At 35.5% G+C, this 14,146-nt stretch overlaps 1 protein-coding gene across 23 annotated transcripts in view; it reads left to right on the top strand.

Annotated features, from left to right (window-relative positions):
* The window catches only part of DENND1A (DENN domain containing 1A), a 459,444-nt gene that overhangs the window by 103,683 nt on the left and 341,615 nt on the right, over positions 1–14,146 (top strand). For 19 of the 23 annotated variants that reach the window (XM_039861385.1, XM_039861390.1, XM_039861381.1 and 16 more), the window contains exon 3: positions 6,001–6,044. The exons of 2 other annotated variants lie outside the window; for them this stretch is intronic. In XM_039861385.1, coding sequence (XP_039717319.1) covers positions 6,001–6,044 — 44 coding nt within the window. Of the gene's footprint in view, positions 1–5,994; positions 6,045–14,146 lie in introns of those variants that run through there. 2 more of the 23 variants (XM_039861396.1, XM_039861399.1) reach the window with 2 other exon arrangements.

The raw sequence follows: 14,146 nt of genomic DNA, 5'->3' as shown, positions 1-14,146 counted from the left end.
AAAATATTTCAAATTATCCTTAAGTATTGGCACTGGCTGGTCAAAATATCAGCATTCTCTAGAAAGAAAGATGAAACTCTTTAGATTTTACTGCATAATGTCAATGGACTCATTATTTGTAGAACAGCTGATGCATTTAGGACTTGTTGATTCACTTAATTGGTAACTGTGCTACATTCATAACTCCAACAACTGAAAACAATAGGTCAGTGTCTGCTGTTTATGCATAAATAGTCACATCGGAGGAGGATTTGTCTGAAAGGCAGAATATGTCAGTTTCAGGAGGATTCTGGCACATGAATGGTTCCGTTGCTTGCCATACTGAGGTGGGGTGTGCTCTCCTTCTCTGATAATGCTATTTGGGTTTTTACATAGGTGTAGATGGTGAACCGTTCCTGTGTTATTAGGTTGGCTGCTATGAAGTAGTTTTTGAATGTATTTTCAATGCCAGTGTTGAGAGAAAAGGCTAGAATAGGGAGAAGCATGGTTTGAAACTGGCGATGACTCAGAGTTTTTGTGTCTTTCTGTCTTCACGTTATAGAGCAAAAATACCTAGAATAGATTTTTTTTTTTAAGTGAGAAATTTCACTTGTACATGGAAACTGAATGTTCATTTAAAGTACTTTGAAATGATTTTTTTAGATTAGTGAATTTTACTCCTTTGTACTTTCAGGATAAGATGGGCATTTTGGAATCAGCAATTTTTTTGAAACAAGTAATTTTTAACTTAACACTTAAAGGAAAGACAACAGAAACGATTTTGTTTTATTGTTGAGGAAAAGGAAAACATGCTGATTATTTTTTTACTATAAAAACATTTGAAACATTCCTTTCAAAACTATGTTATTTTTAATAAGTAAAATTTAATGATCATAAATGGAATCATTTACTAGAATAATCGTATTTAGTTAAAATGCTAAACTAATAATTCAGGAATTTCATCATACAAAGTAAGTGAAGCTGATTTTTTATCGCTCTAATAGGTTTACTAGGTGGTGTCCTTGGAGCTCTTTATTAGGTTGGTGCGGTCCAGTTCGCAATCATACAATCAAGAAACTTTAATTCCATTTTATACAAAAAATTTAACTTTTCTTCTTGAAGAGTAAAACAAAGTTTATTTCTAAATGTGTTTTGGGGGAAGATTGACCTTGTCCTCAAAACATACAACTTCTCAGACGGTTCTCTGAGAGTCTACATTTTTAGTGTAAAAAATTAGAAAACGTCATTAGGGAAAGAACGGTGAAATGGACTCTTACTCGTTTGTAGCATATTCTCATCTTCTCATCTGGAAAATTAAATCTGATTACAGCTTGGATTAACATTTGTGGTTGTGGGGAGAAGAAGATAATGTCTTAAACTCCATGAAATTGAACAATAAGATTATATCATTTATAGCTAATTTTAAAGTCTCGCTTTTAAAGGGCAGATTTTTTTATAATCGTAAGCTTTAAATGTGTTCAGTATTTTGTCTCTTATTGACTGAAATATTCTAGAGATAATAACTGGATAAATTTAGTAGACGTTAAATGTGATGTTTTCTGCCCTGATAACCTAACATGTTGAAAGTGAAAGCAGTGTAGCTCTCTGTAATGGCCACATTTGCAGTTTCTCTTAAATTTCCAAATTGTAACATTTGGTGAGTGTGCAGTTGTTATGTCTTTCACGGAAAATGAAGACAGCGTATTTTTTGATAAGTTAAAATGTCATGCCTTGACTCTTCAAATGGAGTCATTGGTGTGACAGAGAAAAACAGGAAAATCATTTGGTAAGAGTGTGTGTGCGCGCATGTGTGTGTGTGTGTGTGTGCGCGCGCGTGTGTATACTAGTTACCGATCTACAAATGAGCCCTCATACATAACCACAGTACTTTTATGAATTATTTTGCATTTCTGTTGTAAAAGATCTGTCTACCACGTTTTCTAGGAACTTTCAGCCTAAGGCAGAACTCAAGGTTTTGGAGCCTGTGTAAAATAATTTATAGCACCTTTCTAGTAAGTCTTGCCCAAACTCTTATTCTATTAATTAAACATCCTGTGGCAATCTGGTGTATCTTAAAGATTTAAAAGTATGTTATAGTAGAAGACTAGAAAACATGGACTATTGAGATTGAAGAAAATTAGCCTTTTTTTTTTTTAAAAAGAAGTAAGACATACTTGTTCTGAGATCTCACTTTTTTGCTGTGAAGACGTAGCCTTTTAAGCACGGTCATATTCTCTGCCTGAATGAGATGGTGCTGTTGGACGTCTGTGCTGTGGAAGGTCTGTTTTATATGGAAATGCTTCTTGTGGCCTCCAGTGGAAGTGGTGTATGTGTCCTGTGTGGAGACAGCCTCTTGTGGGGCCATGGTGCTGGGAGAAGGTAGTGGCTATCACACTGATATAAGAGGCAGAGCTGACTGCCTCTTATAGGCTTATGTGGCTAAGTATGAACTCTACCATACCATCTTTTTGGCAAGATATTTTAAATACAGGTTTTTTGTTGTTGTTGTTGAAAGTCTTTTCCTAGGAGATGATGATTTTTCATTTTGTAATAATGTATTACTTAAATCTGGAGAAAGTTGCTGAGAGAGAAGGCTAAGGATGGAAGAGTATGCTGTGTACCACTGTATTATGTACTTAATTTCCTGTCGGAGGGAGATTCTTAGAGAAAAAGCTTGACATATGCCGATAACGCTATTCTTACTGCCAATTGCCTAAGCAAATTGTTACTTTTTTCCATGGTAGTTCTCTCATCTGCAGATTTTTGTGTTTAAAGTTAGCTGTTTGGTGACACTGCATTTGGCGGTGAGGGTATGAATGTGAGAAGGTGTTTTGGAACATTAGCAATTATAGCATTGGATGGTGGATAAAGAAATAGATATATAAATATTAGACCGATGCACAGTTTTCCAGTGTATGTTATTTTCCATATAAAGATATAGAACATTTCATAAAATGTTCCCAGACCATTTAAAACTCAAAGAAATGCAGCTGATGCAATGAAATACATAGAGTACTTGTAAAAACATACAGACACGCAAGTGGATGGCTGCCAGACAGAAAATTTAAAGGCGGTTTGCTTAACTGCAGGGTGCTCGGTTTTGTACATGTGCCATGCTGAAGCTGTTAGTGAGGCGGGTGTTGTGTTGCTTGAGAAAAGCAGATTGTATTTAGACCTTTTTAACTCAGATGTTTCCAGTGTCGATATTTTGGTGACATTATGGCATAACGATCAACTCCATGTGAAAAAGGATTTCGACCTACTGTGTACAACGGACATTTTAAGAAAATTCAAACAAATTATTTTCAGTTTTTGTGTTAATTTTTACAAAATGGCTTTCATAGTTTTTATTAACTATCAGACTGGATCTCTGAGCTAATTGAATGGAACTTTATAGGTTGCACTTTGGCTTTAAAAAGCATTGCTTCCTCCCACCCCGTTTTTAGAATATTGCTTTAGAAGAGTGTTAAGGACCCATAAGTTTGCTTTTGTAAACCTCAGGGCTTTAAAGAAAGGAAATCACAAGTTTGATGCTTGAATCATAGTAAATAATAATTCACGTATTTTCTTGGAACATGATTCTGTTAAAATCTGGGATTTTACTCTTGGGTTAGTTTTTCGGAGATTCGAAAGAACATAGTTGATGTTGATGATGTCATCTACCACTGAGGCGGTGATTAGACTAATATGGCTTGAATGACCCCCATCTTGGCATTCCCTGGTCATATTCACCTTCATTAGATTAAAATAGGTTGATTTTTCTTTTTATCTATGTTTTCTTCAATTCTGCTAGTTGTATATGTGAATAAAATACGTTTTAAAGTGACAAGTTAATTATTAACTTAATTTCTTATTAACATAATTGGTTAAAGAGATTTAAAAACCTCCCACCTATCTCAAGAAACTTATTTTTTTAAATTGAAGACTATACCACAAATTTTGGTTTCTGATGTTCATCCCCTCACAGAATGGTGATAAAAAATAAAATCTTTGGTTTTATTCCATCTTTATTTCCATTGGTATTTTGTGGTACCCGAGAAGCATAAACTACTGCTAGATAGAAGACATGATATTAAAGATTTCGATGTGCATCATTTCTGTCTTAAGTTTTCTGGTTGAAGAGTAAGTGTTAACCATGTGACAGACAACTGGAAGAAGAAGAATGAGCCTTAGATTATTTTGTGGCTTTCCCAGCCTATTTTACTATGTACCTCTGTGACTTAGAAATGTGCTTTTTTGGGGGGAGTGGGTGGGGGTGGGTCTTAGGACCAAATTTTAAGTCCTAAAATACTGTTCCTTTTTTTCTAGGCCAAATCATTTATGTGTGTTTTAGGAATTGTAGGCACTGCTGTCTTTTTTAGGCTCCTCCCTCCCGCCCTTCCCCAGTTTTAGAAGTTCGTTGGCCATCTAGGTTGTCCTTTTCTTTGCATCCTGCTGCCTAATTCTTCCCTGTAGACCTACCTAGTGCACCCTCTGGCCTTCTGTCTCAAGGACCAACCAAGTCCTTGTGCGATTCAGCCCTTCGGGCCAGAGAGAAGCCGCGGGGGGCGTTTGTTGGCCTACCAGGGCAGCCCCGCACAGAGCTGCGTCCCGGATCACACCGGAATTCTGCTAGGCATGGTCTGGACATGCCTTTTGTCTCTTCTAGTATTTGAAGATGAAGGTAAAAAAAGAAACTGATCCCCAGTTTTTAAATCAACCCGAAGACACCTCAAGAGCCAAAATGGTCTACAGATCCTTTCAACATTTTTGCACCATCCATTTTGGGAAACTTGGCTTTTGATATGACCTTTTGAATATTCTGCATGTGTTATTAGTCTTGGGTTTTGAAAAATAACATCCATTGACTTTAATGACTTGAGAACTAGTATTTTTAGGATTTAAATGTAGTACATGAATAGGCCCTTAATTTTCTCCCTTTTTGATTCTTCCCTACCGAAGAATTAACTGCATTTTTGTTTTGTGATTTGAAGGGTTTTAACTTTTACATGGATTCACTTTCACAGAGAAGTAAATTGGTGTTTTAAAAGATAGATGTGAAAATGAGTAGATATATGAGTAGTATATCTTGTGATCTGCAAATATTGTGCTTTTCCATAAGCTTTTTGCACTGATACATAATTTCCCAAATAGATATTATTCTGATCACTTTCCTTAATGTGTCTCTGAGGAACCAAATTTTTTATTAGAAAAGATTGAATGTTTTCCTAATCGATAGCAAATGGAGTGCTAATAGCTTTTAATTAGTACACTTCTATATTGACTTTCAGACAATGGCATTAGATTATTTTGCAATTATGATGGCAGAATCAAGCGACCCCTTTAGTAATTCCATGTTAAACAGATGGTCATGAAAGGTATTTTCACCTCTGTATCTTTATAGTTTCTGAGCAAGTCTAATTATGTTAGAACATCTCTAACATGATATTTTGTCTTTACTTGCAAGCTAAAAGTATATTGTTTGGTTCTGTTTTGAAGAAGACTTTACCTAGTTTTATCTATATTTTCAAAAGCTCATTAATATTTTGGGAAGGATATATTTTATTCTTAAAAGCAAGGAATTTTGCACTTGTTCCTTGAAAGAATTCTCTCTCCCTCACCAGCAGTCCCTCTGGCCACCGTCCGAAACTGGTGTTTAAGGAGGTTTATCAAGCCTACATCTGTAGCTATGAGAAAGAGGCTTCTGAAGAGGGAAGAAAAGTCGAGCAGGTTTAAGACTCATTTTCTCCGGAAAAATATGTTGAGGGCAGTTAGCAGCTGGCAAGGTTTTTGCATTAGGTAATGTTCTAAAGTTAACAGTGGCATCAGGTCTTTAAGATTTGTCTTTTTTCTATTTCTGGAGGAGGGCAGGGGGAGTGCCTTGCCGAGTCCTTCCTTGTTCTCATCAGCATAGCGGCCTCAGCTGCCCCCCTCGGATCCCCTGCCAGGGCTGCTATCATCTTCTGATCAAATATTAATGTGTGATCCTCTGCTTGCTCACTAATCCAAAGCCAATTAATATTATCTGTCAATTATTTACAGATCCTGAGGTGCAGAGGCAATTCCCGGAGGACTACGGTGACCAGGTTCGGAATGCGTAATTAATTTTTTACATGACAAAATTTATTTCGGAGTTGTTCAACATATTATTACTGTTCTTTTTACTGAAAGAGATAAATGAATTTTTAGAAGGGAAGAGAAACAGTAATTAGGAACCCAAGACAAAAAGTAAAACATATTATAGTAGGACTGAAAATATTGGTGCTACATTTGGAGTGTCACCTTCAGTGAAAAATGCACAGAAAGTAAGGGGGAAAACCTATTCACAAATTTTAGTTTTTACTTTGAGCTATGCTACAGTCTGCAGTTCATTAGGAAATTCTTTTTGGATTGCCTGCGAACCTTTTTTAAAAAAAAATCTAAGCGTCAAGAACTAGTGTAGCGCAAAGCAAGGAGGAGGGAAGTTGGAAATAGATCATGAAACTTCGTGTTATGGTAGTCCTCGAAGGAGAAGATACACATGCAGGAGGAGTCGTTAGGGTGTGGGTAGTTGTCATGATGGTAGGGAAAGTGAAGATCAGCCAGTTGGTGCTGCCATCTTGAATTTCCCATGTTCTGCAAGCATGGAATGGAGTGGAAGGAACTATTTTAATCAGGAACTACTGCTGACGTTCTGGTGCTGCTCTACTCTTGATAATTAGATCCAGGTTATACATTCTGGATTCCAGATTCTATGTTAAGAAACATTCGACATGTTTTGCAGCTTTTGGGGACACCTTACATTTTCAGTTCAGATATGCAATTTGGTATGCTTTTATAAAGCAGTTTGGAAATAAAATCATTCTTGATAACACTGAATAAAAACAACTTTATGAAGTTATTTCACATGTGGAATATTATACACAATAAAACATGTTTCTGAAGTACATCCATTTAATTTTTTTTGTTAAAAAAAGTCCTTGAATGAGGATCGGTAGAATGGAATAGAAATATCCAGTACAATAGTAGTAACACCTTTGCAGTGTGGCCTGTTGTGTAGAGGGCAAGGTATCTGATACATCTCTGTGAGTTCAGGGGCCATATTGTGACCAGGAATACAACTGAATAATCAGTATGAGATGCTTTGTAATGAGATTTTATTGTACAAGAACCCAAGAGAACTGGTATAGTGTACTTTGTGTGTGATCTCAAGACTTTTAAATGAGATTTAAAAAAATATTAATTTTCTCACTCTACCCCTTTCTTCATCTTCCAGCTGGAGAGTTAAATTTATCTTGCCTTCAATTGCCATGAGATCGAGCCCATTGGATTTAAACTACACAATCCAAAGATTATAAAACCTTTTTATTAATGATTTTTGATTTTTTTCCCTTAAAAAAATCTCTGAAAGGGTAGAAAAATCTTAAAGTATTATTTTGAATAGATTTGAGGCATAGTTCTTAAAAAATCATTATTCTAAAATTTTGTGTCTAGGTAAATATCCTTCGTGGTCTCATGATCCGAATTACCCAGTGAAAGAAAGTTTTGTAGGTGAAAACTTAAAATGACATGGTTAACATCTGGATCTATTCTTTTAAACATCATTTCTTACTATATCTGAAAATTTGTGAGCAACATGGTTTTTTTTTGGTATAACTTTTAAAAATCACATGAATAATATGTTCATGATAAATTTTTTTAGAAATATAGATAAATCAAAAATAAAAGGATGAAAAAGAAGAAAATACAGGCCATCTGTAATTTTACTACTCAGAGATAACCACTATGACAATTTGAAGTTTATTTTTCCATGTTCATTTCTGAGTGTATATATATATATATATATATATATATATATATATATATATATAGTGTATATATATATATATATATACTATATATATATATATATATATATATATATATATATATACACGTATATATATATATGTTTGTGTGTTTGAGAAGAGTATATGTGTATACAGGTACTATACATACTTATGTGTATATATAGTGTATTTGTGTACACAGAGAAAAATATAGACTACTATTAATTCTGTCATTGCACATAGAGCCCAGTTTACAGATTAGATATTGTTATCAACTTTGTTCTCTTTACTTTGGTTAATGGATGATCTTACAAGTGTTTCATATATTGACATTGGAATTATTAAAAATTATAAGAGCCTAAAAAAATAATGATAGCTTTCAGCTGTTTTAACATGCTCACTGGTTAGATAGTTTGTTTTCTTTGTTTCGATCAGTGACATAGTTTTGAAATTTGGAGGACGATGCGCATGGCTAGCTGTAGCCTTATGAGGGTGTGTGCACATCGCTGCCTTATTTAGCATCTCCTCCAACTTGACTCAACACATGGTTTTCTTTTCTGCATGTAACTCAAGAATGAAAGATGAATGACAGATCTGCTTTATTTTTGATGAAGTTACCTCCAAATTCCCAGAAATTTATTTGAGAGTTGATTTACTGGTAAAGGAAATGAGGCCTGCATGTTTCTTATTTACCCTTTTATCATTCGGGTTCTGATCTAACATGTTTTCTCTTCTTAGCGTTTGTTGGATTAAACCAAATTCTTTCTCCTTGGTGTGCTATTATAAAGGAATTCTTAGAAATATTTTTATTACATACAAACCTTAAATGCTGAATATGCACTTAATCTAGACATTTCTCGTATTAAAACATTTATGATGTGATCCATAAGGAATAGTTGAGATAATTCAAACAAACTATAGCACGTATTACTACACATGCACACGCACAAATTCCCCCCCGTTTTTCTTTTCATTCGCCTTAACTACCAGTGCTTGTTTTTACATTTGTGTGTTTCCCATGTACCAGCACACTTGATCAGAGACGCTTGCTGCTGCTAGATGTTTTATTCTGTGTGTTCTTTGTACCTTACAGTAAAAGAATCTGTCACAAATTATTGTGGCTCACTGCTTTAGAAACTGAGAAAAAAGGGAGGTTAGATTGACATCTGTGACTGAATAATGATGACCAGCCTTTTGGCTCTCCTTGAGCCACAAAGCTAGCACTGCCTTTAGAGTGGAAAAAGAAGTAAGAAGAAAGGGGAGGGATAAAAGAGAGTTACAAATCTGTGGTCCCGGAGATGTATTACTGTTGGGCCAGTTGTCTGCGTGGTATGATAATCCATTTTGATCTTCTCTGTCTTAATTGTCTGCTAAAGACAAATGGGCAGTAAAAGTTCATCAGTTTCATCTTTTTGCTTCTCGTTTTAAAGCAGAATAAATGATCCATCACTACAGAAGTAGCCTTTCTTTCTGACACGGAAGTAATGCAGACCCAACACGTTTTATTAAAATGTTTTCCCCTCATTATTTCAGTCCTCTCGGCTCTGATAGATCTTACTGTTTCATAAAAAATGTAATCTGAAATGTAAATAAGGGTCTTGATACAGAAGGAAGAAGTAATGAGCAGTCTGTGCCACATTTTAGGGCTCTTGATTGTAATTACTGACAAAGTGATTTCTCTGGGCCCCATTTTTTTTCTTCCTTAAGTTGTCTGAGACACCCTCAGACCGCAGTGACATCTATGGTTTAAAACCATTAAATCACTGTAGCACTCAATATTTCATTTAAAATCTGGTAAGCCGGCCGTCTTTAAACCTGAAAGTACGGGCTTTGTTAATTTCAGAAAGACACACAGTGCTTTTATTTTTTAAAAAAGGAAAACAACAGGAAAGACAGAAAGCAAGGTCTTTTCAGAGTTCACATTATTTATTCATCTGCTTTTGTTTAATGCTCAACGAGTTTAAATACTAAAACGCCAACATTGATAGAATCCTGACTTGAAAAGGATCCTGCATTTAAAAAAAACTTTCCTTATGAAATTAAAAAATTCTTATCTCTCATAAGCTTAATACTATGAAATCTAATTTTTTTTTTTTTTTTTAGGGTTAAGATTACTAAAGTACAGATGCAGTTTTTGAGTTATTTGGATTTTGGTAGTTTAAACCAGATTCTTTTCAATCTCTTATTATAACCTTAGATAATGTGGCTCTTAATACAGCCTGTCCAATAGAAAATTTTTTTCTCAAGCAGAGTCACAATAATAATGTAATTCTTTCATTTCTAGAAATGGTTTCTCAAAGATATCAACATGTCAATCTAGCATTAAAAAGAAAACAAAACACGAATATCTTTCCCTGCCCGGAAATAGGCTTTTAGTTAATTAAGTGGATTTATAATTATTCTGTTATGCTTACTGTATTCATTCATAATTATGGAAATAATTGGTAAAACTTTACTCATTGTGATTAGTGCAGTTTTAATGAATACTAATTGAATTAAGGGAGAAAAGGATAGCTAAATTAACATGTTAGCAAACTTTGGTCACCACTCCCATCAAAATCCCATCTTTGGCTTCAAAACATTATATGATTTTTCAGATCAAAAAAACGAGTCTTTAGTAATTATACTGTGTAGCATGGGATAATTTGGGATAAAGCTATAGTAACCTATCTGAGAGAAGACTTCCGTAAATAGCCTTGTAATGTGTCAAATATATCAGGCATCACACATACCGTTTTAAAACGTATTAGTTATAATACGATTACTTGTTATACTAAAACATGTAGAATTAATCATTTGTTCCCACAGTTGCACTTTTTATAGCCTGTTTGTTCTAACAGTGGCGAGTAGAGTTTAGTGTGCTGGAAGTTGCTTCTCCAGTGTACTCATCTATGTTTTGGTGAAATACAGCGAGTGTCTTAGAGCGCTTTAAACGGAGGTCTGAGCACACTTACCCTCCCCGCCCCCCATATATGTAGATGGCTGTTTAGAGTTGCAGGTAATTTTTCTTTCCACTGGCACTGAAACAGAGGTTATAATGAAACCAACAATCTTTATGCATTTATAGAAACTATAAAAATTTAATGGAAATCTTTATATAGAAATGAACAGTGTTTCTTGTACAGGCTCTATAAGCAAGGTAGAAACATGGTACATTGGGAAAAATAAAAAGGTACCCTTTCTTTTATGGTTTTATATGGTCTATGTGATTTTAAAATTTCACTATAGGCAGTTAAGCAAATTATAAAAACATACATCACCTATATACTAAAAAGGAACAAAAATATGTTGCATAACTTAGGCTAATTGTGATGGAAATTGGCATTTCTGAGTTGCATGTAATTGCTTAAATATGGAGTTTTCATCTGTTCATGCTTCAGGTATGCTTCAAAGAAAACATTTCTTAAGCTCACAGATACTCACAGTATATCCTGTGTGAATGGATTGGAAGATTCTGATTAGAAAGACAACAGAGATGATATTTACTGAAGACTTGCTTCTTGTTTGTTGGTGATTGCCTCACTTTTGGGGGGAGCTCCTATGTATGAAAACTTCCATGTTATTTTCTTCCAAATCTTGATGAGCCAGAGACTAAACATTTCTATTCAAAACTTGTTCACGCCCCGATTCATTGAAAGAATCCTATCTAATAAGAAAATTACAGATATAATCCACAGCAACTAATTTTTTTGTTACTATGAAAGAAAGTCTCCTTGTACCAACATTGATGTGCATGTATAATATTTATACAAAATGTAAAATAAAATTTGATTTTTCCCATTATTATTAGGCAGAGAAACATAAGCAGCAGAGTACCTAGTCTGTATAAAATGTGACATTGATTCCACAGAGATGCTGCCAGTCATTTTATAGTGACTTGTCTAAGCCGTAGAGTCTTTAAGTTGGAATTGAGAGTTGGAGTTTGTGGTCCACTGGCCTTGCGTTCATCAAGCTCACAAAGAATGGAAGCAGCCTTGGGTGTATCCCATTTCTCTTGGAAACTTTTGAGCTTTCTTTTGTTCCTCCATTCTTCTCCAAAGTGGATGCTGTCATGCTTCCAGCCTACTCATATAGTCTGTTCAGATTTGATCCACTTTAATGGTGAGGTCAAGTTTAGTCCTGGAAACTTTTTATGACACCATATACCAAGGAACAGAATTTGTCAGTTCATTTGAATCTCATCCAAAGGATTTACTTATATAAGGGTCAAATGGATCACACTTTAAAATGGCTCCACAATCTGGCCTTAACAAGACTAACTTTTAAGTGGCTGCATCTGCTGATATTTCCCCTCTCATGTCTGTTTTTGGTGGCAGAAACTGTCTGAGAGAGTAGATTTGATTTCGTGCATTAACTGATTGAGAGATTGATAAGTGTAGTGTTTGGAGAATGTGAGGCAGACACTATACCAGGTAAAGAGGAGGAGAGAAGAAGTAGAGTCCATCTTTCCCAGAAGGATCTTGTGTCTAGTAGGCTACAAGGGCAGTGCATGTCCATGGTGTTTTGATGATTTGTGGAACAGTGGCATGGCCTGAAATTGGGGATGTCTCTGAAAACTAGGACCTTTGGGTAGTGATGCCACCATGTGAATCACGTTTGTGCAGTTTCCTGTTCTTCGTGTTATGAAGCCATAGAAGTTAGTAAAGTTAACAAGAACGGTTCTGAGAAACCCAAGTGGAAGTCTCGGAGCTGCCCTTAAAGATTATCTTTTGGGTTTGTTCTAGATATGTGCTATTCTTAGAGTCACTGTTGATGCACGGATTTTTTGACCTGTTGCTCAAAAAGGTCAGTTTCCATATTTCTTACTAACTTGGCAGTCTGGAATTATAGGTGGAAACATAATTTTCTCATCCACAAATACAAACTCTCAATCTCTTCAGACCCTGAAACCTGGGAGGTGATTGTTTAGCATAATAGCAACATAGCACCCTGCTGAATCAGCTTTCTTCAGTAGTGAGTCATTCTCCATGATTGTTACCAAATGTAGCTATTTTGATGGACCACATTACAGATTTCGAAAAGATTCATTGATAGATTACAGATGTATAAATGCATCTCAGATTAAACATCTGCTTCTTTGTATATGTTTAAAAGTGTCCTGTTCCCGATGATTGGCATGTTTAAATGTTTTTCAAATTATAGGCTCATGGATGGGTAAAAAAATAATCCTAAAAAATAATCTATTTTATGTTGCTTCTTATTTCCCGCTTGCTGTTACAGGTCAAATTTATTAACTTGCACAAATGTCAGGTTGCTACTTTTTAAACTGCTAAAACAAACAATCAAACTGAAAACAACAACAACAACAAAACCCAATGTATATATAAGAGGTGCTAGTTGTCATATCTATACCTTTAGCCCCCCACCTCCATTTCCAGAAAAGGGTGAATTTAAGAATGAGATGAGGTTGGACTAGCTTCTTAATCAAACTATTTCAAAGCCTTAAACTTTTAGCCAAACTCAATTGAAAAATTGATACATTTTCTGATTTAAGGCTCTCTTCTTTTAAGTTGAAGATTTCTTCCTAATTTGGTTACTCCCTAGCTGTTACAGTTGTATGAATGGAACTCATTAAAAAGACAGATTCTTTGTGAGCTATTCTTTCTGAAAGTACACCAAGCTAAGCTATACAGCTATGTCGCGCTACTACTGACTTGAATCTGACTCCAGGAAATGGTAATCACGCAGTCCTTACTTACACTTTCTTATTAGAAGTGTTCTCCTGGTTTCGTTCTGGCTCCATAAAAGCCCCACTAAATTTTAGACATCTGTAAACACTACTGAATGGTGGTGTTTCTGGTGAGTTACCCAGTGATAATAACTACGTAGTCTGCGGCTGTCTCTGAGACCTGTAGACTGAGTCTTAACTTCAGCCTCACGTAATCGGTCTCCGTTGCTCGCTGGGACGTACCTACAGGTCTGCAGTCATTGAGTCCTGTTCATTTCATTATCCCTCTGAAATCGTTCCATAGCCTGTCCTGTTCTACTGTTTCCCTCTGCATTCACACTCTCAGCTTCTCCTGTGGGCTCTTCCTAATGGCCTACAACTCAATGACCTTTTAATAACTATCCTTCATAAGATGGCCAGAGATACCTTTCTAAAACCTAAATCAAATCATGTCATCAACCATTTCTCTTTAGTCAAAATTCTTGATGGTTCCCTGGTGCCTTGGAGATCTACCCCAGATTTCTTCACTTGGATTTAAGGCCCATCATAGCCTGACCTTGACCCAACCTTGACCCAACCTGCGGCCTGGTTTCCTACCATTTCCCTTTACAGCCAGACTGTAGAACACCTCACCATTTCCCAGCATGGGTTGCTCTTTCCCACCTCTGTATTTTTGCTCATGTTGTTTTGTTTTTATAATTCAAATGCCTTC

The sequence above is a fragment of the Pteropus medius genome, unplaced genomic scaffold (genome assembly GCF_902729225.1).
Source record: "Pteropus medius unplaced genomic scaffold, Ma_sr-lr_union100, whole genome shotgun sequence".
Classification (NCBI taxonomy): Eukaryota; Metazoa; Chordata; class Mammalia; order Chiroptera; family Pteropodidae; genus Pteropus; species Pteropus medius.
This window is presented reverse-complemented; position numbering and strand designations above follow the sequence as displayed.